The sequence below is a fragment of the Hermetia illucens genome, chromosome 5 (assembly GCF_905115235.1).
Source record: "Hermetia illucens chromosome 5, iHerIll2.2.curated.20191125, whole genome shotgun sequence".
NCBI classification, from domain to species: Eukaryota; Metazoa; Arthropoda; class Insecta; order Diptera; family Stratiomyidae; genus Hermetia; species Hermetia illucens.
Window position 1 is genome coordinate 106,301,648 of NC_051853.1, and position 27,594 is coordinate 106,329,241.

The following is a 27,594-nucleotide window of genomic DNA, read 5'->3' on the forward strand; positions in this document are numbered from 1 at the left end:
CACCAGGAACATGATGTGGGGCAGCTATACTCTATCCAACTGGTACAAACAGTCTAGTATGCAGGAATACATTTCGACTCCAAGCTAACGTGAAGGACATATATCCAGAAACAATATCAGAAATCCTGCAGATTGTTCTGGTGCTGTAGGATTGCGATAGGTAAGACCTGGGTACTTTCACTGCAATAGATTCATGGGATGTATACATGCATCGTTTGGTGGCAGAGACTGAACTTTGCTAACAGCAGTAAGGTACTAACGCAGATACAGAGGCTCGGTTGCCTAAGTATTACTGGAGCAATGAGCACTATGCCGACTGAGACATTTGAAGTTATCCTAAATCTACCCCCCATTCATTTGGAGGTAAGATGGAAAGTATCCAACGACACATATAGACACAATACGATGGAACGTGGAAAGGCGGCCAGTCATACGGTCATGCGTCCATCTGCAAATTCCTAAACAAACATCAGGTAATTCTGTTGCTGGCCGTTAATATGGTTTCCAGATTCGTCTTTGGAAAGATATACACTGTCGTAATTACCAAAAGAGAAGAATGGTCGATAAATGGCCATGAGTCTTTTCAGATTACAGACTTAATAATCTGCACCGACGGGTCAGGCGCAGGGGTGTCCTCGGGTAATCAGATTCTAGAACTGGCACGGCCCCTTCGAAAAATGACGACCATATTCCAGGCGGAGTTATATACCACATCATTGGCAGCAGAAGAATGTCTGCGGCAAAAATGGAGGGGTCGCATCGTTCGAATCTGTTCCGATAGTCGGGCAGCATTATCAGCACTAAGCAGGATGCCATAATTAAACTATCTTCTTTGAGTTCACTGCTTGGTTAAAAAAGCAGGAAAAATTGGATGAAGTTTCAAACAAGTCGAGATGCTTCAAATATAAAAGGTTTTGTGTTTCCCTATCTAAGGAGCGATTAGTGCCTGACAGTTCCGGTGTACATAGTTAAAAATTCCATTGCCCTCTATTTTTTAGAAAGCGATTTAAAAAAATCATTTAATGGAAAGTACTGTATTGATAATAGTCAACCTCGCACGATTCACACTCGGAGTTTAATATTATTAGCAAATGTGAAGAACTTAACCTAGAACAGATACAAGCAAGTCGGAATACCGGAAGCTCGCGCTTCGGGTATAAAGGTTTTGTGTTCATCTTATGTAAGAAACTTCAATACATATTTTTCTGTTCGTATATAGTTACAAATCCAACACATTCCTTCATACTTTTCCAAATTACAAGACATAGGTACATATTACAGCCATATAAATTATCTTCAACCTAAACAAGCAAACTGCCTATTTCTGAATGCTCTACATATATATGCACGTATATAAAGTGATCGTACCCATATTTCCGATTTACTTCGTGCACAAATGTACATGTACATATATAGCACGTATAGTAAATACGGTGGGTTTAATGTACAAATATATCTATCTGAATTAGACACTACCCGCAAACTATATTAGCACGCATATACTATATACCTACATACACACATCTGTCTGTTTGGAGTAATTGATATGCATATACAAATGATTAAAAACTAAAACAAAATAATTCTTTGCGTCCCCATTCATAAGAACTCACTTCGTTTTGGTATTGATGAATCGATATGTGATGATGACGTCATACACATTCTAGAATGAACGAAATTCACAAAAAATGGTAGTTTCACCCCCTATAACTTGGATAATAATTGGATTTTCTTCAAACTTGACCAAATTTTGCATTATGTTATCCCTAATTCTCATACCAAATTTTTGTACTTCTGGGATGGACATATGGGGGGTCGTCGGGTAAATTTCTAAAATGTGGAAGCATACTATTATTAACTTTATTTGAGCAGATATCGGAATCGGATGTATTTTGAGGCCTAGATTTCGTAGGGATGACTACTGTGATTTTTTTTCAGACTTTTCGGTTGGATAGGTTCTGAGAACGAGACCTGTTACACTTTTTGCGGGTCACATTTTCAACCCCCCCTCCCCTACGTTTCACTCGATATTAAATATGGAACCAGATTGGAAAAGTACTAATTGAGTCCTTTCATTTGATACCCCACACATTTTATGAAAAAAAAATTTGCACCCCCTTAAACTTAACACAAAATGGCGCCACTTGCTGTATATTGAAGGAACAACAGACCACAGGCTCTCGATTCTAATAAGGTTTTGTGTGAAACAAGTAGAGATAGAAGAAGTAGAAGTAGATTGTTCATGAATGGAATCTTAATATTTCACTCGAATGTCAATTATTCTCGTTAATTATGTACATTTTGACTCCTTACTCGCGCACTTTACAATTCACATCAAAACTAATATCAGTTTCGGAAAGTACTAAGCGTGACCTTTCATTTGATACCCCGCACCACTATATCCGGTGAAATTTTTTTTTGTTTTACACAAAACCTTAAAAAGAGCAATTTCAACACCAAATACAACCCTGTCCATAACGTTCTATTACGCAATCCCCTACATCCATGTCAGCACCCTTACCGAGCAGGACGATCAATCGAAACTGCTCTTTCAACAGTACAAAACAAAGTAGCTTTGTACTGATGAAGGGGATAAGTTCCTCCCGAAATATTATATATATCTACATAGAAAAATAAAAATTGTAGTTTGGAGGAAGCTACTGGTCTATCAATTTTAAGCTAGACTACAAATAGCAGACAATATCTAATCTCTAAGTATGTACATATAAAGTCAAAAGATATTTTCAAGTCTGCCGAAAACATATGCTTCTTCTTCTGTCCTTATGTCACGTAAATGTCTGCACTTGTATCAAACGTCAGACAGACAAATGTCTATTTCAGATAAATGTCTGTTTTAGACAATGTGCTTCTGTATTAGACAAATGTGTTTATTATATTGGCTTTACTTCCTACATACATAAAGTTATTTAACTTACAATCAGCGTTGAACTGAGGTCGTATTTCTCTCTAGCCCTCCCAGGTATTAAGGTCCCCCTCCCATTATAATTGAAGTGGCAAGGGTAAACAATTAGGTTGGGGTGGGCCACCGCAGGGCCACTATGTCATCGGCCTCCCCATGAAAAGGAAAGGAAAAGGGGGCTACTTGTTGCGTAGGTGAAAGAATCAGCTCGGGTCTAATCCTTCCCCGTCGATACCTCTGCACGTTAGCTTTTTTGTGATTTTGCCCCCTCCCTTGTTGGGACTTTAGGCAGTTTAAATGTCTCTGGAAAGAAATTTTCGGCGGTATCATGATATATGATTGAATCAAGAACTACGGCACTCCTCTCGCCGAGTTGCTAGCATTCGGGTTAGCTCCAGCATGTGCCGTCCGATTCAATATATTATCTCGCGCAGTCAGTGTTTATGGCTGGCTAACCTGGTAAATGTTTAAGTTTCTAAAATGGAGCCCGCAGTGGACACATAAATTTGTGCTCATCTCAATTCGCAATTTCGGCTTGCAATCGACACGGTTTGTTTACAAATTATAAATAAACGATGACGTTATACGGGCCAGAGCCATTCTGTAGAGTCGAAAATGGGTTCATGGCTCCGATATTGAGAAATGAAAAGGAAAGGCTGAGAGAACTTTATTGGGCGAACTTACCAGGAATGGGACAGTCCAGTGTGCTCATGGGAGGAAACGAACTCAAGCGCTCGAAAGATTGTTTGAACCTCATCAAGAACAGTCTCCGGATCACAATGAGAATACTCACTGGTGACTGTGGGTTAAACTATCACCTGGGGAAGCTACGGATGTCTGTAGATTCTGTGAGGAGAGTAATGAATTCTCCATTTATTATGTGTTCGGCACTTGTGCAAAGTAGGTTTAGGTACCAGGGAGAAAGTTAATACCAGATGTTAGCTTGAAACACCTGGAAGTTGAGAACATAATCAAGTTTCTGTCCGTTATAGGTTTAAATAACATACTATAGTTTATAGGTATACTATAACCAGTAAAGGAGCACAATAGTTTTTTTACATAAGACGCAGTTCGACTTCATTTGAGTATTATTATTATAACCATATAAACAACTAAATACTACTAGACTTTTTATTTTGATTTGATTCTTTGTCTTCAAAATAAAACAAGTCGGGAAACCGGAAGCTTGACGCTTCAGGTATAAAAGGTTTTGTGTTTCCCTATGTGAGGAGCATAACGTAGTTCTCCATTGGCTTATAGCATTGACCCGAGGTATTTAAATCGCTCAGTTCTGGGCAGGTTGCCACCATTGCCAGAACTCAGCGATTTAAATATCTGGAGGGGCAGATTACTGCCATTGATAGAACTGAGCGATTTAAATATCTCGAGTCAATGCTACCAGCCAAACAAGTCGGAATACCGGAAGCTCGCGCTTCGGGTATAAAGGTTTTGTGTTCATCTTATGTAAGAGACGCACATTTTTCTGTCCGTATATAATAGTTACAAATCCAACATAATCCTTCATATTTTTCCAAACTACGAGACATACGTACATATTAGAGCCATAGATATCACGCTCACCCTAAACAAACAAACTGCCTATTACCTACTGTACACATATATGCACGTATCTAAATTTATCGTACCCATATTTTCGATTTACGTCTTATATCTAACTGAATTAGGCACTACCCGCAATGTTCATTAGCACGCATATATTATATACCTACATACACACATGTCTGGTAAACAAATAACTAAAAAACTAAAACAAAATAATTGTCTGCGACCCAATTCGTAAGAACTCATTTCGTTGTGATATTGACGAATTGATATGTGATGATGACGTCATGCGGGTTGTAGAGTGAACGAAATTCACAAAAAATTGTAAAGTTTCACCCCCTATAACTTTGTTAATAATAGTTGGATTTTCTTCAAACTTTAGCAAACTGTGCATCATATTCTTCATTACACGCGTGCCAAATTTTGTACTTCTGGGATGAACATAAGGGGGGTGCCGGGTAAATTTCTTAAATGTGGAAATATACTATTATTAACTTTATTTGTGCAGATATCGGAACCGGATATATTTTGAGGCCTAGATTTCGAAGAGATGCACCATTGTGATTTTTTTCAGATTTTTCGGTTGGATAGGTTCTGAGAACGAGACCTGTTACACTTTTTGTGGGTCATATTTTGAACCCTCACTCCCCTATGTTTCATCTAATATCAAATATTGAACCAGATTCGAAAAGTACTAATTGAGACCTTTCATTTGATACCCTACATGGCTACATTCTGTGAAAAAAAAATTTGTACCCTCCATTCACATGTACGGGGAGCCCCCCTTAAACTTAACACAAGATGGCGCCACTTACTGCATGTAAAGGGATCACCAGATTACATACTGTCACCAATTTTCGTGACAATCGGTCTAGCCGTTTCCGAATAAATCGGGTGTGACAGACAGACAGACAGATAGACAGACAGACAGACGGACAGACGGACAGACGGACAGACAGACACCGTCTCGATTCTAATAAGGTTTTGTTTCACACAAAACCTTAAAAAGTCGAGAAACCGGAAGCTTCAGGTATGAAAGGTTTTGTGTATTTCTTTTATAAAGACATTTGAGTGTGCATTTGTCCCATTAGTACGTAGCACTTAATATATGCATATATCCACTTTCAAGTGATATTGACATTCAAAGTCTTGAATTTCCAAAGAAGCGACAATTTTTACGTATTATAACTTTATTAGCAATAATACGATTTCCACCAAACTTGGTAGGATCATGCTCTATATTATAGCTTATATTACTGCAGCATTTCGTGGTACTAGGATGAACTTAACGGGGGTTGTCCAGTCAATTACTAAAAATTATAGTAATATACTATTATTAACTTTATTTGAAAAAATATCGGTATGTAGGGTATTTCGGAGCCTAGGCACCATATAGTGACAACCTCAGATTGTTCGGTTGAGTAGTTTCTGAGAATGGGTCCGTTAAAGAAATGATCACTTTCAACTCGCCGGACTCCCCACCTTTCCAATAAATGTCAAAATTATGACCGGCTTCGGAAAATACTAACCGAGGCCTTTCATTTGATACCCCACATGACTACATTTAATGAAAAAAAATGTACGGCCCCTGTTTGCATGTAAATTCGACGTAGAATGATGTAACTCACCCTATGCGTGAAGGTTCACAGTTCTCACCTTTCCACCACATTTGGTGTCAATCGCTACAACCGTGTCTGAAAAAAATGCATCCACTTTTGTTTTATACAAAACCTTAAAAAACAGCAAATCAGTATGCTTTTCCATTTCTGAGAAATCAGAATTTTAAAAACACTACTAATATCGCTCTGGGTGTGAAAAGTACCCTTACGGTATATAAATAGCGGTGAGAATAGGAACCCGAATATCTCTATGCAATCATCTTAAAATCATTTCAGAAATTGCTGCGGAATTAAAGGATGCTCATCATGTGGATTGAAACAGCCCAGCTGCAAAACAACGGTGATAGGAAAATAGTTTGAAGTTTAACGAGCTTAGGAAAAAACGCACAGAGGAAATGAATTCCGCCCGACTAAATTGGCCCAGATCCGGGAGTCACGGTGTGACGTAGAAGCAATGCTAGAAGGCGCTGAAACTCGGCAACTTATACAGAAATTATGAAAAGGGCCTCTTGCCTACTGTAGAGGCTTCCACTGAGCACATAGGTGAGAGAAATATAGGCCGTTATAAACCCAATAATATTATATATTATTATAAAATGTCGACAGAAATAAGAACTAATAAGAAAATAATATGAAAACATGCCTTCTCGATTACAAGTCCAATTTAAACAAAGAAATTAATAAAAACCTAAAAACACTTTCGACATAAAAATGTCTTTTTTTCCAAATTTTCACATTAAAATTTCAGCATACGAAACTACCTTTTTCGTAGAATATATTGATTCCATTGGAAATAAAATCATTTACACAACTGAAAAACATTTTAGGCATTTTTCCAAAACAGAATTTTAACAAATATCAACACCTCAGTGAATAACCTTTTTGAGTTTTTTCCGAAGAAACAAGATTTATTTGGCTTTTCTATGAGAAATTTCTGCTTATTTTATAGTAAATTTTGTGTTACAGTTGTATAATTTATATTGATTTGTTATGAGGTAATAAAAAGCACTCAATAAATTATTCTTTTTTTTTTAATATAAGATAGAGATAGATAGAGTGTGCATAACAAAGATGAACGAAATTTGTAAAAAATTAGACAGGTAGATTAAAATTCATTTTCATACTTCAAAATAATTGCATTTTTCTCAAAGATTGAACTTTTATGGCGGATTTTATGAAAACAAGTCGGGAAACCGGAAGCTGCACTCTTCAGGTATGGAAGGTTTTGTGCATTTCTTTTATAAAGACATTTGAGTGTGAATTTATCCCATTAGCACCTAACAAGTAATATACGCATATATTATGAGAGAGTATACATTTTCGGGTGATATTGACAATCAAAATCCTGAATTTGCTCTATTATAACCTATATTGGTATGAAAGGTATTTCGGAGCCTAGCCACCATATAGTGGTAGCAAAATGATTGATTTTTTTTCAGATTTTTCGATTGGACTGTTTCTGAGAATGGGCCCGTTAAATAAATGATCAATTTCGACCCCTCGAACTCCTCGCCTTTCCAACAAATGTCATAACTAAGATCAACTTTGGAAAGTACTAACCGACACCTTTCATTTGATACCTCATATGATTATATTTGGTGAAAAATTCGACGTAAAAGGATGTAACTCTTTATATGTGGCGTGTGAGGGACAGACAGACAAACAGACAGTAGATCGGTTTTAATAAAGTTTTGTTCAACACAAAACCTTAAAAAGATAGCACACCCAGAGGAAGTAATTAAAAAGGAAAAAAACGAAGATAAGCTTGTAATGTTTGGTTGAATTTCCAATAAATTTAAAAACTTGACATATTCTCTTTGGATAGTGGCTTCGCATTATCACTCATGGTCGATCTGATGACTTTTTTCACCGTAATCTCAATCAAATTAATGATTCGACTCCTGTATCAATTTCTGACGAGTTCAATATTTCACCGCCTCCCATTTTTCATGTAATCGAAACCTTCTGTTTCCTAAAGCTGTTTTCCACTCTCCCCTGGATATTTATAATATGATCGTCCTGCCTTAAAAGTCGAATCTGAAGTGATCTGGTGGAGGAACAGAAACTAATTTAAGAGGAATGTATTGTGTGCTATCTTTTTTACTCCTCTAAAAGGTAGAAAATTTGCTCAAAAAAATCAACATTGCAAAAAATTATTATAAACGGACGATCCTACTCGCTTAAAATATGGTGGTCGGTAGTAGGCTAGTGGGAAAATCCGCCTAGAACTCCCCGCGACAATGGGCATGTTTGCAGAATAGTGAACTTCCATATGGGTTGAACCAGACGTCCCAGGACATCTAGTGAAGTTGTAAAGGATTTAGATACAATACCAATAGTTGAAAATATTATGGGAGCTGCACCACCCTTCAAATAAGCCCCATTGCCTGAGTAAAAAGCGCCGTTTGTTCAACAAATGAAATTGACAAATTGCTGCCAGAGGCAATTTACGTGTTTACTGTGCATTGCCTACGACTTCATTAAGTCACTGGAAGATCGATCCTCCAAGTTAAGGGGTGATACTATCTTGTGTGCATGATATCAAGGGTCATTTCCGACGATTTATAGAAGAAAAATAAATCATAATTTTTTAGTTCTGCCTGTTTCTATATGTTAATCTAAAGCTTAAGGTATAAGAAAAAATATTTTTACATTATTTGAAAGCAAAATGGCGACGCAATAGCTTGCATGACCTCCATGAGCGAAAGTCCACAGATCGCAATTTTCTATCTAAAGTAAAAACCAAAAAAAATCCTAAAGTAGATTTAAAAACCTAAAAAATATGGATTTCTAATAAAATGGCGTCAATTTGGAGTAAAAACTTATTTTTTGAGGAATTGGCCTAAAAATTTTAGAATTTTAGTGGATCGAAAAAATTGGTTGAAAATTGAAAAATCTTCTTTTGTGAAAAACATGTTCTACAGACTTCTCTAGCTTCTTCAATGAGATAACGCTCAAATTGCACTGTACACATAGTGTCAGCTTCTGAGCGAAAGTTATAACAATAAAATATCATTGTAATAATACCAAGCTGATTCATAACTTGCATTATTCCTATTTCGCATTTTCTAGCGTTTTTTTTTTGAGGCTTTACTCATAAAATCGACTTTATCGTCCATTTAAAAAAAAATTTCTTGTTATACTTTTGGGTATAAATTTTAAATAAATAAGAAAGCATTTTAGCTAATAAAAAAAAAAGTGTTAAAAGAAATTACACAAGCTGATATTACCCCTTAAGTCCTAAGCCTTATAAGCAGCCGTAGTATAACTTTCTTAATAACAGTCGGATTTCCAAAAAACTTTTCAGTATGCTGCTTCATATTAAAACCTATATTACTGCAATTTTACAGAAGGGTTCCCAGATTGTTTAGTTTCTATTGAAGAGGAACTTTCAATATATATTTTCCCATTCATACATTGCTAAAAATTTAAAATATTCTTTCATGCATTTCAAAACTCCAAGTTATATATTCTAAATCGTATAGATATAATTTTTATGCTCATCATAAAGAAACAAACATCACCCATTATACCGCTCATAGGTGCGTACATATATATGTAGCATCTAAATTGATCGTACATGAAGAAAATAGACCTAGAACTACAAGAGATCTGTGGACAGATTGGAGATAATAGGACCCCTGTATTAAACGGGATTCTGAACAAAGCCCTCAAGTTTGAATTGGAGTGTTTCCTGCCCAGTAGAAGAGACAGAAGTTTATTCTGCTCCGAAGCCCAAAAAATACCTCATATAGCTCTATCCGGGATTGAAGATGATATACTACAGGCCGCTTCCGTTCATAGAGCTAGTGGGTGGTATATCGGAGCAGCCGTATGGACTTAGCGAGCCCATTCGATCGCTGCAATAGCAATCAGCGATGTCAGATTGAGTTAAGCGGTAGTTGAACTACACGTGAGAAGGGTAGCAAAAGCTAGTTCATAACTAGCAAGGATGACGCCTAGGACCAAAATATAGTCGCCGGCTGTATGGAAAATGGCAGCATAATTCCGGAAAAGCGGTTGAACCCATACACTGATCCCGTGTATTAAGAGATAGGTCGAGTGAAAATACGATGAATTGAATTATCATTTAACACAATTCCTTACGAGACATGGTGGTTATCTCGAAGTAATACTTCACTATCCTCCCGCAGGAATATGAAATGAGAAGTAGGGATATGGATGGACGGCCAGCAGCAGCGTCTTTCTACAATTTCCGATGCCATCCATGAAACAAAAACAAGTCAGAATACAGGAAGCTCGCGCTTCGGGTACAAAAGCTTTGTGTTCATCTTATGTAAGAAACTTCACCGTACATTTTTCTATCCGTATATATATTACATTACATTACATATTGCTTCATATTTTTCCAAACTACAAGTCGTATATGTATTATCCTCACCCTAAACAAACAAACTGCCTATTTCCGAGCACTCTACATATATATGCACATATATAAATAGATCGTACCTATATTTCCGATTTACTTCGAGCACATATACACACATACGTATGCTTATATACATATATACCGTATATTAAATTCGGCTGGTTTAATGTACAAATATATTTATCTGATTTAGATACTACCCGCAAACTTTATTAGCACGCATATATTATATACCTACATACGCATGTTTGGAGTAATTGATATTCATATACAAGTGACTAAAAACCTAAAACAAAGTAATTCTTTGCGACTCGATTCATATGAACTTACTTCGTTGTGGTATTGCCGAATTGATATGTGATGATGACGTCATACATGTTGTAGAATGCACGAAATTCACAAAAATGGCGAAGTTTCACCTCCTATAACTTTGTTAATAATAGTCGGATTTTCTTCAAACTTGACCAAATTGTGCCCTATGTTATCCTTTCCATCCATGCCGAATTTTGTACTACTGGGATGGACATAAGGGTGACATGTGAACATATGCCATTATTAACTTTATTTGTGCAGATATCGAAACGGGATGTAATTTGATGCCTAGATTTCATAGAGATACACCGCTGTAATTTTTTTTCAGATTTTTCTGTTGGATAGGTTCTGAGAACGAGACCTGTAACACTTTTTGATGGTCATATTTTGAGCACTCATTCCCCTATGCTATACCCGATATCAAATGAAGGGGCGTTTCATACCCCAAATGGCCACATTTTATAAAAAAAAATTTTGCACCCTCCATTCACATGTATGGGGAGCCCTCCTTAAATTTAACACATGACTCCATTTGCCGTATGTAAAGGGAGCAATAGGCCACACGCTCCTACCAATTTCCGTGACAATCGGCCTAGCTGTTTCCGAATAAATTGGGTGTGGCAGACAGACATCGAATTGTTCCACACAAAACCTTAAAAAATGATGATAAACCTTAAAAAATGATATTTCCACTTTACTTCGTAAGGAAAAGCGGATAAATGTGGCCACATGTATATGGGTTTTTCTTATTCCATTCTGTGCATCATGTCTTGAGGGACAGTACTTTCATATGACCTATTAAAACTTTGTTGAAAATAGTAGGATTTCTTTCAAAGTACATCTATCCATTATTACGCCCTGTAATGTTCTTTCTCATGGAACATTTCGTATTTTTAGAATTAACTTAAAGGGGTTTCTTTGATAAGTTCCTAAAATATAGCAATAAACCATTAATAACAGTGTATGAGAAGATATCTGAAGGAGATGTATCTTGGGGCCTAGATTTTCTAGACGTTCAGTTTATTATTATATTAATTTTTTCTTTCTAGAATTTTCGGTTGGAAATTTGGAGATCGAGACCTGTTACAGTTTATGATGACTGCGTTTAGGGTCCCAACTCCCTGTTCTTCCAGCTGATATCAACAATTAGACTAGTTCTGAAAAGTACTGAGCCCTTTCATTTGATATTTCACATGGCCAATCAAAGAAATTTTATACACCACTTTTACATGTATGGGGTTCCCCGTTAAACTTAACACAAACTCATTGTATTTACTGCATGTAAAGGGAATTACAGACCATACGTTCTTATCAAATTCCGTGACAATAGGTACGACCGTTTTCGAGTAAATTGGGTGTGACAGAAAGACTGACATTGAATCATCACACAAAACCTTAAAAATGAGGCTAATGCCATAAAGGTGACATATAGACAAGGTTGATATGATTTCATTTCTATGTATGTACATATTTTACTCCATAACCTTAGCTTCTTTTCGCCAGATTTAAGATACTTAAGTTTGTTTTAGAAGACAACACCACTGTAAATACTTTAATATTTCATGAAAGGGATTTAGTTAATTCATTAAAAATTCGTTTGACATGTTTTATTATTTTGAAAAAAATCCTATTAGAAGGATTCGCTTAACCATAAGAAAACCATAACTATTCCTGGTTCAAGGTTCCAAGCAAATCCTGCGGAGAAGTGGGTTATTAAAGTCATGATTTCAGTTATGTATTTGGCTTTGTCTGGAGTGCTTTTTTCATGGAGAACTCTTTTGCTTGCATAATTTGCCTCTTATTTGAACCTATTATTCATAAACGGGATGGAAAATTGAAGCAGCGAGAGGCACTATCCACATCATGAATTAATGGGTGAAAGTATTCAAGCTTAATATTGCTTGAGTAGGCATATGTATATACCTTTTACTGTAGAATAAGAATAAACCTTTTACATAAATAAAAGTGAATACCACATAAAAGATAATAAAGAATATTAGTCAGCGTAATCTCAATCTAAAATTAGTAAACTGAATATAAATATGTATTTTAATGATTCGTTAAATCCATGTGATTTTACTTCTCCCCTTTGCTGGCATTTTTATTCATATAAGTTTAAGACCCAAGATGTAAACTTGAAAACATAAGTAAAATCAGCTCTGTTGATAAACTTTCAAAGGAAAACAAAAAGAAGGTTCAATGTGCGATATAAGCTTTCCTTCGGTTTTCCCAAGTCGAGAAATGTTAGTGATATTGGAGAAGAATAAATTAAATATTGGTGAACTACCAGAAGTTTAACGCACACCGTGTTACCATGAAAAAAAAAAATCCATTCCCTGCCCCATGAAAGCAGTTTTCCAGAAAAGTATCCACATACCTTTCTAGAACATTCAGTAAGGCCCTGAGGTCCGTTCGAAGACTCAGTTCAGCAAATTCCTAGACCCCGTCGCACGATATCGCCACCAAATAGACGTCATTTCACCTGTTTAATAACAAAGCCTAAGAACTGTTTAATTCCAGCTTTTCTGAACTCGGTCTTTCCAGAGTCATTTGGAAGGAACTTAGGCAGGTGCTCTCATTCATCAATTCCCTGTGTAGGGAATAAAAGCTATATAATAATAATCGTTGGCGCGACAATCCAATTCGATCAGAGCCTTGAAGTGTGTTAGAGTACTTCATTCAAGACCGTAACGGTACACTACAGTCAGTATTGCGCTCGCCCGAGATTATTACCCCGACTCGATTCAGATACTTATTTACAGTGAGTCCACTTGTATCCGCCGTTAAATCACGGTACAAATTCCAGTGAGATTTGAACCGCGACTTTCCCTACGACAGCCTTGTGTTCTAACCACTCAGTTATCCGGGCACACTTTAGCTACATATATGCTCCACACAATTATACTTATACCTGCGGTTTGGCAGGTTTAAAATTCTTACTTTAAGGACCAGAATAAGTTACTAGTTGGTTTTCCTTATCCTTCCCTTCCTATCCCTTAAGGTTTGAAATATTTTTCCAAATTCATTTATAATTAATAGCAGAAATTTGAGTCATATTATAATATCATCATCATCAACGGCGCAACAACCGGTATCCGGTCTAGGCTTGCCTTAATAAGGAACTCCAGACATCCCGGTTTTGCGCCGAGGTCCACCAATTCCTGACCTACGCCATCGCTCCATTTTAGGCAGGGTCTGCCTCGTCTTCTTTTTCTACCATAGATATTGCCCTTATAGACTTTCCGGGTGGGGTCATCCTCAACCATACGGATTAAGTGACCCGCCCACCGTAACCTATTGAGCCGGATTTTATTCACAACCGGACGGTCATGGTATCGCTCATAGATTTCGTCGTTATGTATAATATAATGTAGTAGTAGTAAGTACCATCTATGCTCTTGAGTTCCCCTGTCAATTTATACGGAATAAAATTCTGTTTTCCGCAATACGTTTTCCTGAGAATCAGTGCAGTTTGAGCAGCGAAGTAATACGCATCAGTAATAAGCGAATTTAATTCAACTGCTTTTTAATTTGCTGTCAATAAAGCTTAGTATAAAATTTACTACACCGATTTTTGTAAATAAGTAAGGCAATACAATGATAAGGATCCACGGAATGTATCCAATTCGTACCAAAGCTTAGAATTACTATACGGATTCCGAGGGAGTTCTGCGTAAAAGGAGCTTTGAAAGTCTAATGTTTTTACATAAAAATAACCAGCCAAAGTCTCTAATTTCCTCTATAAATCTGGGTGAAAAATAAACCTTAGAAGAATATTACTCTCAAGTGCCGAATAGGAAGTTATGTCAACTTCTTGAGCTTTTATAGTATGAAAAGGTAAAGGAAACGTTTACTGTGGTTTACACAGCCGAAGGAAGAGATGCTGTCAATACCAGTACCAAGTTTAATGGAAAATCATTGCCTTGATAGGTAGTAGGCTCGTTACAAAGTTAGAAAATAAAATTTGTATGAGATAGGTATGCAAGTCCAGCCGTAAATGTTTTCAAAAAGAAATTCCAAGATATAGATGCGAACTAGACCAAAGGTCAAATATTTAACGTTGATGAGGTCGCTCGCCATTAAACTGAAAACTTGTTGTGCCTATCATTGCCAGAGACGCATCATCCACGGTACGTAACATTGACATGAAGATCCAAATCGACCGAAAACTACTTATTGAGATCTTTAATTTGATCATTATCGTTTCTGAGGAAAATTTGTATGAAAAATATAAAGACACACAGATGGTAAATCAATTAAAATTGTTTTTCACAAATCCTTAAAATTACAGTTTTGATTATCATCGAAAATTATACCACCTTCGCATTTTTTTAAAATTATTATTTGCTTGTGAAAGTGTCAATGCTTCGATAAAACATTATTCTCTGTTGAAGATACTCTTTGAAATGATCATTGTTTGCTTGCCGCGAACTTCGTCAGAAGCCCTGTGAACTTCAGAAGTAGAGGAGCAACCACATTACTAATAATTCAGCTGGATGAAGGCAGATGAATCTCGATGCTCATCCCATCAGGCAAATTGGATTTCCGTCCATATGGGCATATAGGAGCCGTAGTTGAATATTTTGATGAACATGAAAAATCTACAAAACCTTTATATCTGAAATGTCGAGATTTCGATTTTTGACTTGCTAGCTTACACACTCATTGATCAACTAGACCGGTCACTGCCTCCGCTAGCAGTGGAGCAGATCGCGCGACTAATTAGAGCACGTTACAATAAAATAAATCGGGAAATCGGAAGCTGGACGCTTCAGGTATGAAAGGTTTTATAAAAACATTTGAGTGTGCATTTGTCCCGCTAGTACGTAGCACGAGAAGGCACTTAAAAAAATGCAATTATGATATTTGGAAAAAAATAATGTAATATACATTTCTATAATACGATAGTATTCATTATTATCAACGGTGCAGCAATTGGTATTCAATCTAGACCTGCTTTAGTAAGGAACTGCAGACATCCCGGTTTTGCGGCCAGGTCCACGCCATCGTTCCATCTCAGGCAGGGTTTGCCAAGTCTTGTTTTTCTAACGTAGATATTGCCCTTATAAACTTTGCACGTTAGATGGTCGTCACTACAGATTAAATGACCCGCCCAGCGTAACCAATTGAACTTCTATCCACAATCAGACATGGTCATTGTATCGCTCATAAATTTCATCGTTATGTAGGCTACGGAATCGCCAATTCTTATGTAGGAGGCCAAAAATATTATCCTCTCGAACGTGGCCAAGCAAGACATTGTCTTGTACAGTAAGAGCTTTGATATGGTGAGACGAAATTGATTGCTAATAACGTGCAGAAATAACGAGATTTTCACAAAATCTTGACTCCTGTTTACAATAAAATATTTATTTGCAAAACTCGCTAAGGATGATTCCAGCCATAGAACTTTTTAAAAATAGCTTTATTTTGCATTTTTGGAAAGTGTTGATATTTAAAATTTCATGAAGATCGGGATAGTACTTACATAATTATATTAATTTTTGTGAGTCCGTGATCATCGGTATTGGCCGAAAAACACATTCCTTGCTCTTCCTCCCGCGAGCTATTTGGCTTTCATTACATAAAAAAAGCAAGACCCAACGTAGAAGGGCTACATTGGACCAAAATGCAATTTTTGCATATCAGAAAGTCTCTATCGTTCAGAGATTACCGATTACTTGTAAGTTGCAATTATCAATTGTTTCCCGTCTTTTTTTTTGAATGAGCAAATTTTATTTAGGTAAAGATGATAGCCTGTTACTGATCACAAATATTTTTGACTTTTTTGGGTTCACACCATCCAAACCGGAGATTTTTACAACGCAAGCGGACTACCCCTCTTTTAAAGCATTTTTATAACATTATAATTAACTATTGCCAGTGTAAAATTCATAAAAGAGAAGTGCATTAATGTAATCTGGAAGAAATTATATCATTATGTACTATAACTAACTAACCACTAACCACCACTTACAAAATACACATAGGTAACTTTGTTCTTGAGGCCAAAGGGTGGGCAATCCCTTAATGTAAATTTCGAGTCTGAGCTGATGCGGTTTATAACTATGTATTTGTAACATTCAGAAAATGCAATCGGTGGAGTTTCAAATTGAACTAACACACATTATTTAACTAGTTCCTTGTGCAATTTATTTAGTTTTTCATAATAAGATCAAATGTGTACTTACCTAATAATGCTTGGAACAGTCGTGATTTGAAGATTCGTATAACTCTTTCGATTGCTATACGAAGTGCACGGTCTTGTGGCTCTGATAAGCGCGAATGGTAATCCTCGAGAAGTTCAAGAGCACGATGAGCTTCTGTAAAAAAAACATATGAATCCTTTTCAGTCTAGGAAGTTACAGAACATTTTAAAAGATGCTTGAAATTTGAAATTAAAAAGGTTGCAATTGAAAATTGCAGGCCATGTAAATTTTATTTATGGAACCGATCACCAAGATAGAATACAGTAATTTACTGATTACAAAAGACCGTGCCACAGCCGAAGCGTTTGACTGTCAAACTTTCGATTTTATATTCTGGATTTAAATCGTTGTGTTTAATCGTTGGCGCAACAATCCAATTGGATCAAGTGATTGAAGTGTGTTATAGGACTTCGTTCAAGACAGTAACGGTACCCTACAGGGTTACAGTATCCATAGGAGGCACTGTGGCCAGCATTGCGCTACCCTGATTCGACTCAGGTACTCATTCACAGCTGAGTTGACTGGTGCCCGACGTCAAATCACGATACAAATTCCACTGCCACTAACGAGATTTGAGCCGCGATCTTCCATATGACAGCCTTGTGCTCTAACCACTCAGCTATGTTTTCGAAATCATAACTATTATTAGGAATTTCCACAACTTCGAAAACCACACAACTAAATTCCTTCAAATATCCTGTTATTATGTTCATCAACACGCAATTCGGTTTGACCCAGGGTTTTGCTGGCTGGGGGCTTGGACGCCGCCCGCTATTTTTAGCAAGTTGATAAATTCTGTTACCTCTGTACAAAAGGAAATCCACTATGAGGATAGGGTCGTCAAGCCTGCGAGCAAACAACATACATACAAGCCAACAGTTATCAAATAGTAACTTTTTTGAGCTCGACGTGTGGCTCTTTTCGTGCTAGCTCCTAAAGCCAAAACGCTAATCCAAATGTTACCCTCAACCAAAATGCAGCCAAGGAATAAATTCAAATAAATCTTATGTTTTTAAAATTTTCCTCGGTGTTAGGAACAGCTGAAAAATGACCATTCAGAAGCTCTATGCTTTTATCAATTCTTTTTCAGAATGCTGGCCCATCAAGTAAAGCCATAAAGAAACTTAGTTAATAGTGAATAAATTGACTACTTTACATTTTCGCCAATGGACAAGCAACATAACCGACAGATGAAAACCCAGAAACTATAACGAGCGTAACAGTCCGAATTCCATCGCCATTAGAAGTAAAAATGTTGCAGCGTTTGCCGAGAGCTAAAGAAGACAAACACAGATTTGAGAGAAAACATTTGACAAAATTTGCAAGAGGAAAAAATTAAACGACGTATTTCGCAAATTGAAAAGCTTTAGAAATAAGGATTCAAGACTCTCCCAATAGAGCGCCATGACAATATTTAGAATATTGTCATATGGCGATCATGAGATACATATATTAAAGATGTGGCCGGAAATTTCCTAAGAGACATGAAGAAAATAAAGAACAGATTGACTCACTATTTCGAACGATTTCTCAACACCGCAACATTAACGCCCGCTCGCGAATTGCCATTACAATTTTTTAGAACAATAAGGCCAAGTAATGATAGAATTCCAGCGAGTTACTAAAAGCAGGAGCAGTCGTTCTAGCAATTCTATTCAATGATAGGGCGATGGGGGTGATTGTTGTTGGATTCACAGACCACACGATCCCACCAAATTTCGTAAGATTCGTTTCAGCTATTTCCGGGTAAATCGGGTGTGCTAGACGGACAGACATTGAATTGATTTCAATAGAGTTCTGTTTCACACAAAAACTTAAAAATAAGTCGGGAAACCGGAAGCTGAAACTTTCAGGTATGAAAGGTTTTGTGTATTTCTTATCTAAGAATATCTGGGTTTATACATTTAGTTTGTGAGACTAATCACTTTAGTATGATACCGACATTCAAAGTCTCAGAATGTAGTAAATTTGTACAAACGGGAGAACTTTAACCTGTTTTAACTTTGTTACTATAATGCAACCTCGATATAACAAAGTTGAAGGGGATTACCAAATATTCGTTATATTCAGTAATCTATTACAATGAGGTTTGTTATATAGGTTTGTCTACGATTCGTTTTAACAAGGTAAGAAAACTTGTTTATTAACCTCAACATTACGTAGGTACACATCTGCTTACCTTGTTATAGCGAACAACTTCCACTAATAAATTAAAACATATTTTGATGAAAACACTGTACTGTTTATTTAAAAGCAGTTTAAACAGTTTGTACAGTGGTTATGGAAGCTTAATCTTCGTTTTGTTTATCTCGATTAGAGAAAAAAGTCGTAAGTTATGGTTTGCTTACCACCGGTTTGGAATGTGGAATGTCCCCATGTGCAGCACAACTATCGATGAATAAGAGAATTTTATTCTGTTTTTCTTTATCTCTTTGTCAAGACTTCTAAGCCAATTGTTAAAAGAATCACAGGTCATCCAAGTCTTAGTGTTTGACGTGTACTCTGTTGGTAAATTATTGACATTTATAAATCATCGTGTTTTTTTATATTTTTAAATGATGAATGGCTTAAGTTTGTATGTCCCGCTACAGTTTGTTCCTAGCAATACTATTAAACGAAGTTTGCTGTTTTTCCCACCACGACGTTATTTCCTTTGAATGAGAAGGTTTTATCAAGTAAATATTTATAGGAAAGACCTGTTTCATCCACGTTAAAGATGTAGTCAGGTCCATATCCCTCGGTCTGTTGTGGAAGTTTGTCTTTCCACTCATTACATTTCCCGTGATCGACACCAGCACTTTCCCCACATATTTTTCGAAAAATAATTTCGTCTTTTTTTTTAAATTTTGAAGCGATGTCCATTCTTTTCTCTGTAGGATTCTCGCCTACATACTTAATGATTTTTCTTTTCTTTGCGACGGTTAAGGAACAGCTTTTCAATTTCTCAGCCATTGCAACTTTAAATTACTTTAAAAACTTTAAGCAGTGTTTACGGTACTTTGCATCAAACAACAATGATCAATGATCAAAATGTATAAATTGTTGTTGTTATTGTGGAATTGTGGAAGATTAATTGGTAGGATTCGTTATGTAATGGTTATAAGCTGATGAAATTCGTTATATAGAGGTAAATTATACTTTTTATTTACATTCCGTAATGATTGAAAATTCGTTATAAAGAGGTTTCTGGCAAAAATTATTCGTAATGTAAAGGTATATTTTGCATTAACTCTTATGGAGAGTTCTAGAGGATTCCCAAAAATTTGTTAAATCGAGGAAATTGTTATTTTAAGGCTGGTTATAATAAGGTTGCACTTCATTACGATTTGTAACAAACTTGGCAGTATCATGCTCTATAGTATAGACGATTCGAGGATCAACTTAAGGGGGTCATCCCGTTTGAAGGCCGTTTTTTTGCCTTTCTTTGAAAAATTATTTTGAAGGACTGGATAAAGATAGAAACCTGATTTTTTCACCATATGTTTATTGATATCTCTAGTATATGTGATAAATTTGTCAGCTTGATATCGTAGCTAGTTTTCGAAATTCGTGTCAATTTATGCACCCATCTCCAAAAAAGGTGTTTTTCTGCTGCCACGCTGGAGGGCGCTGTGTTCATCTGAAGAAAAAAAACTAAACGGCATTTTAATGTGGACAATGTTCTACGGCCCGCAAACTAGGATAATTAGAAAATTTTAAAAGGTAAATTTTTGGTGGGCTTTCAAACAAAATTTTTTGGATTTTGGTGTTTTTTTACGGCTTTTTTTATGAATAAAACAAGTCGGAATACCGGAAGCTCGCGCTTCGAGTATAAAGGTTTTGTGTTCATCTTATGTAAGAGACGCACGTTTTTCTGTCCATATATAGTTACAAATCCAACATAATCCTTCATATTTTTCCAAACTACAAGACATACGTACATATTAGAGCCATAGATATCACGCTCACCCTAAACAAACAAACTGCCTATTACCTACTGTACACATATATGCACGTATCTAAATTTATCGTACCCATATTTCCGATTTACGTCTTATATCTATCTGAATTAGGCACTACTCGCAAAGTTCATTAGCACGCATATATTATATACCTACATACACCATGTCTGGTTGGCAAATAACTAAAAAACTAAAACAAAATAATTGTCTGCGACCCAATTCATAAGAATTCATTTCGTTGTGGTATTGACGGATTGATATGTGATGATGACGTCATGCGGGTTCTAGAGTGCACGAAATTCACAAAAAATTGTAAAGTTTCACCCCCTATAACTTTGTTAATAATAGTTGGATTTTCTTCAAACTTGACCCAACTGTGCATTATATTCTTCATTACACGCATGCCAAATTTTGTACTTCTGGGATGAACACAAGGGGGGGTGCCGGGTAAATTTCTAAAATGTGGAAATATACTGTTATTAACTTTATTTGTGCAGGTATCGGAACCGGATATATTTTGAGGCCTTGATTTCGTAGAGATGCACCACTGTGATTTTTGTCGGATTTTTCGGTTGGATAGGTTCTGAGAACGAGACCTGTTACACTTTTTGGGGGTCATATTTTGAACCCTCACTCCCCTATGTTTCATCTAATATCAAATATTGAACCAGATTCGAAAAGTACTAATTGAGACCTTTCATTTGATACCCTACATGGCTACATTCTGTGAAAAAAAAATTTGCACCCTCCATTCACATGTACGGGAAGCCCCCCTTAAACTTAACACAAGATGGCGCCACTTACTGCATGTAAAGGGATCACCAGATTACATACTCTCACCAATTTTCGTGACAATCGGTCTAGCCGTTTCCGAATAAATCGGGTGTGACAGACAGACAGACAGACAGACAGACAGACAGACAGACGGACAGACGGACAGACAGACACCGTCTCGATTCTAATAAGGTTTTGTTTCACACAAAACCTTAAAAAACGACCCGTCCGATTGCAATTATCCTAGTTTGCGGACCGTAGAAATATGTACTAAAGAAGCCGTGAAAATTTCAAAGAATTTGGTTGGATAGATTTTGAGCTATGGTGGCAGCCGATTTTCAAGATGCAGTTTCGAGAAAAACGCATTTGAAAATTTAAATGAAATTATCAACAGTAAAATTTTAGCTCACCATTAATTTACTATACCTGGTCCATAGAGAGCACCCTCCGTTTCTTCAAAAAAGTCTTGGAAGGCGGATTTTTGCTCTCTGGTGTCAATTGTGGCTCTTTTAGCGAGGTCAGTCGATCGTCGTTCGGACCGCCAAATTCGCGCTTCATTACGGCGGTCGGCATAAATCTGACATATGTGACCAACTTGACATCCCATTGTCACTAGGATTTTTGAGAATGCCATTGAATCCTTCATTGAAAATAATTACAGCCAGAAAAGTGGCTATTTCTACGACATTGGCCCCAGAATGAAGGTGTTTAGGAGCGAAAGTTCAGATCAATGCATTTAACGACTCATTGTTATTCTGGGTCTCTGCTTCTAAACATCTATTCAAGAGATCATCTCGTGACAAATCTTCGTAGATTGGTTTGATGGCTGTTTGAACTTCTTCAGTCAAAGGTGCCTTCTCGTGGTGAAAATTATCCAGTTCTCCTTTAGCTTCAGCTTTGCGCCATTTGCACCAACTGTCCTCGCCTGCTGGACAATTTTGATGCTGAGGATTTCCGTCTGTAGAACATTTATGGAAGACAGTTTCCCAAATTGCTTGCTTCATTCCTGCTATCGAGTTTGCGTGTCGACGAATAGCTAGCCCAGAAAATGTAGTGAGGTCCTTATCAGTAAGTTTTCCAGCCCCTTTTCCGCAAATGCCTTTGTGATTCTTCTTTGCATTTCTAAACCGCGTTCCCATTCTTTTCTCGGAGAAAACTCCAGCAAAATCCAATATACAATATACAAAACTTGTCGCAATTGGAACATCCATGTTCATGCTTGCTAAAAGTTTCTTTGCTGATGTTGATGCGAAGTCCTTTTTCCTCTCTGATAACTATCGATTGAAATACTCGTTTTTTAGTGCGAGCATGACGTTGAACGTTAAAGCGATCTCCCTTCGTACGATCCATTTAAAAAAATCACTGAACACACAAACAGCACAATACTTATAACAAAATATAACTGAGTATGGTTTGAAAGCCTTTCAGTGCTCACTCTAGACTGGATTATCCTTTTTATTCCAAACAGCAAATATGTTTACACAATTGACTGGTTTTCCATCTTTTTATATTTATACCTGTATTCGAATTTATAAGGCTCAGGTAAAAAACTAACAGGTAAAAAAGATTCGATGCTCTTTCTCATCGAGTACTCTAGCCGCGGCTGCAAATTCCTTACCTGTTTAACCCTGTAATTTCTGAAGGACTCGGAATATAGGAAAATTCTTTGCCCACATATTCTCCACTATATATAGATACAATTCATGCAAAAAAAAAATCGATTTTTCCAACCCGACACACGGGATGACCCCCTTAAGTGGAGTTCCTAGTCAATTTCCAAAAACATATACCTATAATAATTACTGTTATTAACTTTATTTAAACAGGTATCGGTATGGAGGGTATTTTGAGGCCTGGATAGTGAGGCAATTGGGTGGGAGCAAGATCGGCGACGACCTGATCAAGTCGCTCTGGCTGCGTCGGCTCCCGGAGGGCACCCAGGCGATCCTCGCTTGCGTCTCCGGTTCCTTGGAGGAACTGGCAGCGACGGCCGACCAGGTCCAGGAGGTGTACGTACGCCCAACCTTGGCGGCCGTTCAACCACCGTCGGATGAGGTGGGTGAATTGAGGCGCGAGATTGCTGCTTTAACAGCCAGTATGGCCGAGATGCGGGCGACGTTGGACGCTCAGCGTTCGGGCGCCAGATCGCGAGCACGCTCGCGGTCTGCCACCCGAAAAGGGCGATCCGGTAGCAGGTCGTCAAGACACTCCACGGACCAAGGGATTTGCTGGTACCACCGCAGATTCGGGAATAAAGCGACAAGGTGTACGCTACCGTGTAGATTCTCTCCTACCGCAAAAAACTAGGTCCGCGGGGGGCCTTGGCGGCGGCCACCCAGAACGCAGCGCCACGTCGCCTAACTATTTTCGACCCCCTCAGCGGGCGCAGCTACCTCATCGATACTGGTGCGGAGGTTTCGGTTCTTCCCGTACCTCGGCAACATCAACTTTTCCCACAACCGCTCAAACTTGCGGCAGCAAATTCCTCCCGCATAAACACGACTCGCTTGCCGACAGGCGCCTGATCAACTCGCTCTTGAGCTGCACGTACGATGTCGACTTCACCACGTCGGACACCAGAAGTATGGACTCTTCGTCCAGGCCGACCACCGCGTAGTTGAAACGGGTCGCATCCGATGTGATGCCGGACATTTGGAACTGTGCTTCCAAATGCACGAACCACAGCTCGGGGTTCCGTCGCCAAAACGGAGGAACGCGTACGGCGAGGGCGGTCACTTGCGGGTCCGATGGGCCTGCCGCGTCTTTATTGTCAAAAGACATTTTTCTTACTGAGAAGTACGAGATTGAGATGTAAACGCGGTGAGTTTATACTGAAACGCGGTGAACTTTACACCGACACGGCAGGCCGCACCCACAAATGCACGCACGAAACGAGAAACAACGACGAGCGAAGCGGACGCTCTCCAGCGCAGACCAAAAATACCACCAATGAAAATGGAGAACTCGCGGTGCTAAACACCTCCTCGCCGTCTCTTGCAGCGATTTCAATCTTTTATTACTATTTTTTTTTAACTTTTAATGTATTGAACAATAATTTCACTTAAAATAAATTACAATAATGATTCGCTGCTGCGGCCTCTTTGGTGAAGACGGCGTCGATGTGAAGGCGGCGGCGGTGGCGGCGGCTTCTTCTGCAGCGATGGTGGCGGAGTCTTCGGTTTCTGCCTGATAGCGGTGGCTGTGGCAGTGATGCTGGTGTCGGTCAGCTGCGCTGATCTTGAGGGCTGCAGTGACGGCGGCGGCTTCGACCTCTGCGGCGATGGTGGAGACGATTCCGGCGGCGGAAGTGGCTGCGGCAATGATGGTGGCTGGGGCTGCGTTGATGGCGTCTGTAGCGACAGCGGTGGCAGCTGCTGCGTCTGTGGCAGCACCGGTGTCAGCTGCTGCGTCTGTGATGGCAGCGGTGGTGGTTGCGGCGTCTGTGGCGGCAGCGGTGGCGGCGACGGGGACAGCGGAGCTGCAGTGACGGGGGCGGCTTCGACCCCTGGAAACGACTGCGGCTGCGGTTGTTCACGCAATTATGGTGCGTGCTCCGGCGTCACCAATATGTGTTATTTGCGCTGCTGCTGTTCTTCGCCCGGGCCGTTGTGCCGGTTACAAAAAGACGACCCCTGACGCTGTCGGAATTGGATGATGTCTGGGGCTGCGGTGCTCTTCGGGGTCACCAATTAAGTATTTAACATTCTTTATTTTAAATATTTATTGTATACTTATTATTTATTAATAACAAAAGAATTATTGAATTCGTTCTATTTTAAACTTTAATTACAAATTAATTGGAATGAGGAATTATTGAATTCATTCTATTTTAAAACTCTAATTACAAATTAATTTGGCATGAGGAATTATTGAATTCATGGCACACTTTTTTTCCGATCTTCCACTCCCGTGGCGTGCTACGCAAAGTGGATAGATCCGCGCCATCTATTCGCTCGCACTCGCAACATTCGAAATAAATTTCGAATGCTGCGAATCCTGCCGCGCCACAATAGTATGTATATAGGCCACCATAATTTTTGTCATAGTTTTCGGTTGGGTAGTTTCTGAGAATGGATCAACGAAAGAAATAATCACTGTCCAGCCCTGCTCTCCTTCCTTTTGCATGAAACTTTAGAAATAATGCCAGCTTTGAAAAATATTCATCGACACCTCAAATGACTATATTAGGTGAAAAAGATTGGCTTTGCTTGTGTGGACAGTTACATATATATAATAATAATAATAAACGTTGGCGCAAAAATCCAATTGGAACATGGCCTTGAAGTGAGTTAGAGCTCTTCATTCAAGACCGTAACCGTACACTACAATACACTGTAGGAGGCAATGTGGTCAGCATTGCGCTCGCCCGAGATTATTACCCTGATTCAAGTACTCATTGACAGTTGAGTCAACTGACATCCGACGTCAAATCACGATACAAATTCTACTGGCACCAGTGAGATTTGAATCGCGACCTTCCGTACGACAGCCTTGTGCTCTAACCACTCAGCTATCCGGACAATTATATGGCACAAGTTAACTTCATCACCTTTCTGTCCCAGTTATATCGATTGCCATTTAACAATAACAACAATTGACAATTTGGAAATGTTTTCCTTCTGTTTTCTTCGATTTTTCTGTAAAAGGCCTTACAAATACAATATAGATATAGATATATGTACACATACTTCTTAGCCAAGGGATCGTGACACACATGCATTGCGAGATTTTGTTGTTGATTATTGGCCAAGTTTCTTTACGTTCTAGTTTACTCTCATCACCGCTTGTATCATTCGCTTCACTCCCATCATCTTCGTCACTTCCTACTGCCATCTTCCTGGAGGTGAGAAGTCTTTTCACTTCTTCCAGCTTGGCTTTGTCCCCAGTTGCACCGTTTTCCACGCACGCACGTTTTTCTTTATCTACACAGGTTACGTTACTGTCACTGAACTCAATCCTATCTATTAGAGTTTTAAACGGATCGCTAATATTATTGAGGTTCCGGTTCAAAAATTCACCATTATACACCTGCAGGAAGAACTGCAGCACAACGATCAAAGCCGTGGTAAAATCACCTCTGAATTCGAACATTAAAGCCACATTTGAATATTACACAATCCATTCAAATTTCCTACTTTGCTCTTGTGGCGTTTGGCTTGGCCGATTCTATTAGTGTAAACTGAATGAATGCACTGTGCACGTGCATTCTGCTGAACTTTATTGATATTATAATTCAATTATGGATCTGCGAAATGTAGTTTTCGTCACTGTGCGCTTTCTGATTTTTCCTTGGTGCAACCAAATGGCTTCTTTTCGGAAATTCGACTTGAGCTGTTAACTCAATTCAAAATTTAACTACACTACTTTAACTACTTCCTAGATTACGATTAATTTCGAGTTAACTTTCGCTTCGAAGTCAAGAAAATCCGAGCTCCCATTCGCGATACTATTAACTAAACGTGTTTGGCCTCGAATATTCCAAATAAAATAACTAGCAACTCGCGCCGAATTCGAATTTGCAACGTTCGAATACTGGTTAAGCCTTAGGGAAGAGCTCTTCAAAAGGAATGCTCTCCATATTAGCGTGGAAGACAACGGAACCTATTCACATTTTGCATGCTATTTACAGATACATGCTAGCCAATATCTATTATCTGCAAAAAAAGTACACAGTATTAGCCGAAAGTAGCAAGCCACAATTAAATGAATTGAACAAAGAGTTCAGGCTGAGAACATCTGGGGAGATAAACGGTAGCGCTTTTGGATTTGTTTTAATTCCATTAAGGATGATTTTTGGAAGTTTTTACTTTGGTTTTCGGGATATCACAACGTGGTTTCAAAGCGAAATCGCATTCGATTTATGACA

The 27,594-nt window shown here is 38.2% G+C and overlaps 1 protein-coding gene across 4 annotated transcripts in view; it reads right to left on the reverse strand.

Annotated features, from left to right (window-relative positions):
* LOC119656758 (disks large 1 tumor suppressor protein) overlaps positions 1–27,285 on the reverse strand; it is a 139,324-nt gene extending 112,039 nt beyond the window's left edge. For 2 of the 4 annotated variants that reach the window (XM_038063329.1, XM_038063325.1), the window contains exons 1-2: positions 26,417–27,285; positions 16,996–17,127 (exon numbers count right to left, since the gene is read on the reverse strand). In XM_038063329.1, coding sequence (XP_037919257.1) covers positions 16,996–17,127; positions 26,417–26,819 — 535 coding nt within the window. In that variant the 5' untranslated portion in view covers positions 26,820–27,285. The remainder of the gene's footprint in view (positions 1–16,995; positions 17,128–26,416) is intronic. The other 2 variants (XM_038063328.1, XM_038063327.1) reach the window with 1 other exon arrangement.
* Positions 27,286–27,594: the final 309 nt, after the last annotated feature.